The 4380-nt window shown below is 35.7% G+C and overlaps 1 protein-coding gene across 1 annotated transcript; it reads left to right on the top strand.

The window, feature by feature from the left end:
• The first annotated feature begins 649 nt into the window (after positions 1-649).
• On the top strand, positions 650-3810 carry LOC145350127 (alveolar macrophage chemotactic factor-like). Its single transcript, XM_080199070.1, has 4 exons — positions 650-749; positions 1826-1958; positions 2508-2591; positions 2984-3810. Exons 1-4 carry the CDS (start codon positions 689-691, stop codon positions 3027-3029), a joined length of 324 nt encoding a protein of 107 aa, XP_080055196.1. The 5' UTR covers positions 650-688; the 3' UTR covers positions 3030-3810.
• The last annotated feature ends 570 nt before the right edge of the window (positions 3811-4380 follow it).

Raw genomic sequence — 4380 nt, 5'->3', positions numbered from 1 at the left:
AGCACAACTTTTACACTGAGGAAGGCCCAAGCATTTCAACAAATGAGTAATACAACATGATGTTTCCTTGCACTGCTGGGAGGAACATTTTTAACAAGATCCTATTCACAGCCTGTAGTGTTTAAATAGCTTGTCTTGTTATTCATTTTTTTTGTCTATTGTGAGATATTGGTAGTGTGCTAAATCTAATCATGGACATTTCTTTTTCATTATGCACAGCAGACCAGACAGACTAATGATATAAACTAATAGCAAACATTTCAGAGGGCTTCTTGGCCAGTTGGAAAAGCCTGCTGGGATATTTAGCCTTTCCAATGCTCAAAATATTAAAAAATATCTTGGCATTCTAGGTTATATCTAATAGCACCTTATGTAATTCTTTTTCCAAACCCCGTCACAATAAAAGGGTTCACGATCATTTCTGATCAGTGGAGATAAAAACAAAAGTATGACTAAAAGGAGAAAATTAACCCTTGCAGGAAAGATTATTTGGAAAAACAGCATCACAAGCAAATAAGATTTAGGCAATTTTCAAATATGCTGACAAAATATTTCCTCATTTGAATTCTGATGACCTAAGCTCCCCAAATCTCACTGATAAATACACGGTCTGATAAGTCAAACCAACACACACTGGAAGGCAGCCAGCTGCTCTGACTGAAGACAAGAGATCCAGGCATACTCAGCAATGAAGTCCCAGGCAGTCTTTTTGCTGTTGACAACAATCATAATCTGCTTAGCTGCTCATGGTGAGTACTTTGAGACTTTATTTGATGAAACAGCCTAAGTAACTATGTTCCCATATTTAAAGCAGCAAGGTGATATGATGTTTTATTGATTCTGAAGTAAACAGATGATGGTAAAATATTTGATTCTGTGCAATGTATTTCATGTTTCTTTGTAGTCTGAACATTCTTGCAGCAAAGTTCGCACTGCTTTTGGATTTAAAAGGGAAGGGAAAGAAAAGAGCCTGAATTGGCAGAGATAAGCACCAGCTGTCCACCTTTTCAAAACAAATCCAACCTAATTTAAGCAGGCCAGTAAACTTGGTTTGTGTGGGATTTGCTCTCTAATCTAGAGAAAACATGATTGCAGTTCTTCTGCAGGATTTTCAGTGCTTCTGGTTTTGAATAGGATCAATAAGGATTAGACTATGTCAAATCAACCATTTGTGATTTTATTTCCCCTCAGTAAAACAATTGAGATTACAGATAAAAATAGGAAAAGATGTGTGCATATGGTAGAAATATTCATGCACAATTTCAGATTAAGACATTTTAAAAAGCTACTAATAATACTTTGAATATTACTGCACAAGAGACTAAATAGTTCATCAGGCCTGTGCCTGTTATTTTGCTTAGAGCAAGCCAAAACCACAAGAAACCATTAGGGTATATTCCAATGTGACTGCATTAACATTCAGTAAATTACATTTTGCCTGGCGCATGGCATTATTAACAAGTATCAGAAACACAGACATTCTACTTGTTAAAGTCAGGTTACAATGATAAAAGTCATAAGGAACCTGTCGCAGTAGTGCAGGGATTCACCACACTATAAATACCATATTCTGCAAAATGAAGGGTAATTTAAGAATATTGAAGAAAAAAAATCACTGGAACGTGAACCCAATATTTTGCATTCCACCAGGCAAAACTTCAAAACACGAGTGAGAATTTGGAAACTACATCTTAGATATAATCTGCTATATTGTAGAAATAAATGCTCCTTTCTTTCAAGGGAGTCGCCAATACACCAAGGTAGAAATTTTGTTCATGCAACTCACGTATTGTGAACCTGTCTTGTACTTTTCCTTTCACTTTAGGTCTTTGCATGGGCAGCTTAGCAACCTCAAGATGCAAATGTGTCAAACTCCGTTCTCGTTTCATTCCACCAAAACAATACCGGCACATCGACATCTTTCCTCAGGGCTCCTTCTGCAGAAAAGTAGAGATAGTGTAAGTGTTGCAATAATTTGATCTCCTAAAAACCAACAAAGCAAACTTAAGTCAGCAATTCAAATTTCACAAGAAAAATATTCATTTTTTTTTACACAGTATTAGCGGGGTGAATTGACTATCTCTGGGGGACAAATCTTTCATAGTTTTGAATGGACAGCTAATATTTCAATACAATTATATTTGCATCACACATTTACTGTTGACTCCAAAGGAAACCACTCTGGACAAATTCCTTATAAATGGACTTAAGTTTTCCATTAAGTCTTACACAGCAAAATCTATGTTTATTAATCACCTTTCAGATAACAAAGGCTTTTACTGTAATTCACTTCACATCAGCGTACAGAATAGCCTACCTTTTGATTATTAATATAAGCATTAGGAGTTTCTAAATTCAGTCATCCAGTGCTGGCCAACTCTGGTTTAGCTGCTGTATTAACTGCTTGTCTTGTGATGGTGAATTCATTTGTAGGAGGTAGTGGCATACACCATGTACATATTATCATTGACATTATAACCGAATGATGGCCTATTTACGCGTTACAGAATTACACTGAAGAACGGAGAGAAGGTTTGCGTGGATCCCGAAATTCCATGGGTCAATAAACTTGTTAGTCTCCTTACTAAAACGTAAGTATTGACTTTCTATGTTGAATTTTGAAAAACTATCTCTGTCCTTTTATTGATCTTATTGGTCTGCAATATCAGCATCAGTTATCTGCACAAATACATTGCGCAGTTCAAGTTTTAAGTCAATTTTCAGTATGATACAACAGCAGCTTCACAGTAATGTGGAAGTTATGTAGCATCTTTCATGATGTCAAGACATTCCAAAGCACCCACAGCTAATGAAATCCTTTTGAAGTGTTGTCACTATGTTCACTGCTGCCAATTTATGCACAGTAATCTCTCACAAACAATGTACTAGTGATCACACAATCTGATTTAGCAATGTCGATAGACGAATGAATATTGGTCTGAACAGCAGGATAATACTCTATTTTTGTTTTTTGCATTTCTAGATCAGAAGTCACTTCATCTAATACAGTGTCTTCATCAACTCAATGAATATGAACTGTTCCTACACAGGACAAATTTCGACTGCTTAATGAGCCAAGCTTCCATTGTTTAAGCAACACTGTAGCAATCTTACCAATATCTGAACTGTTTTCTATTTTGCTCGTTTAGATTCCAGGCAATATCATTGACACACATAATTACTTTTAGCATGCCAGTAGTCTTTTATGTTGTTTTACATCATTTCTGGGTTGAGTTTTTAATATGTCAGAATATCTGAGCCAGTGAATTGAAATGCATTAACAAATCTGAAAATATAGAGGGATTGTAATTTGATTTTTCTACTGTCCACGCGCATATAGAGGTAGATAGGCTCTTAATTAACAAGTGAGTCAAAGGTTAAAGGGAATAGGCAGAATATAGAGTTGAGGCCACAATCAGATGAGCCATCTTATTGAATGGTAGGGCAGGTTAGAGGGACTGATTGGTCTACTCCAGTTCCTAACTCCTATGTACTTGTGTTGAAACTGCAAGTAAATTGTTTGAAGATGTTTCTGCTTTATAATTGTTTTCTAAACTTATCTGACTGTTTGGCTTTAAGAATTCTAGATCTGTAATGTATCAAATGCAATGACAAGGTGAAAGCAATATCATCTGTTATGTTACTTGATTGATCAATGCTGATTAAATAAAGTGCCTGAAAATTTGGCAAAGCTCAATTGTTGGACTGCTGACAAGTGCTTACCTGACAATCTAAGGTTTTATATTTTTGTTGTCACTCAGATGTTAAATTTTGTATTCAGTGAATTTTATATTTGAGACGATTAGTAAATAAATGACACAAGTGTGTTAAGCTTTTTTGCACTCTTTTTTGTATCATTGTGGTATTTTTTAGTGTCCCCAAGATTAAAGCTTTTACATTTTGCAAATAAAAAAAAGACATAAAAAACATAGCACAATCTTTGCCAATGCCATATAAACAATTATTAATATAGCTCAAATATGCGATACATTCACCTACATGAGGACATCACAGCAGTAAGAGATCAGATCAAAACCTCTTGAAGTCCAGTTTTTATAGGAACTATTTTATATTATATCCCTCACACTATTTATATAAATGTTAACTTCTATAAATTGAAAAGTTCCAACAATATTTCAGTAATTAATAATGAATTCTCAATATATTTGTCAAAATACTCACTTGATACTAAGGGCAGCCAGGTGGCACAGTGGTTAGCATTGCTGCCTCATGGCGCCAGGGACCAGGTTCAATTGCCGGCTTGGGTAACTATGTGGATGGAGTCTGCATGTTCTCCCCATGTCTGTGTGGGTTTCCTCCCACAGAGTGAAAGACGTGCTAATTAGGCCATGCTAAATACTCCCTCAGTGTACCCGAATG

Source organism: Carcharhinus amblyrhynchos, chromosome 1 (assembly GCF_965287045.1).
Source record: "Carcharhinus amblyrhynchos chromosome 1, sCarAmb.v2.hapA, whole genome shotgun sequence".
NCBI lineage: Eukaryota > Metazoa > Chordata > Chondrichthyes > Carcharhiniformes > Carcharhinidae > Carcharhinus > Carcharhinus amblyrhynchos.
The sequence above is the reverse complement of the archived record's forward strand: the minus strand, read 5'-3'. Positions and strand labels throughout refer to the sequence as shown.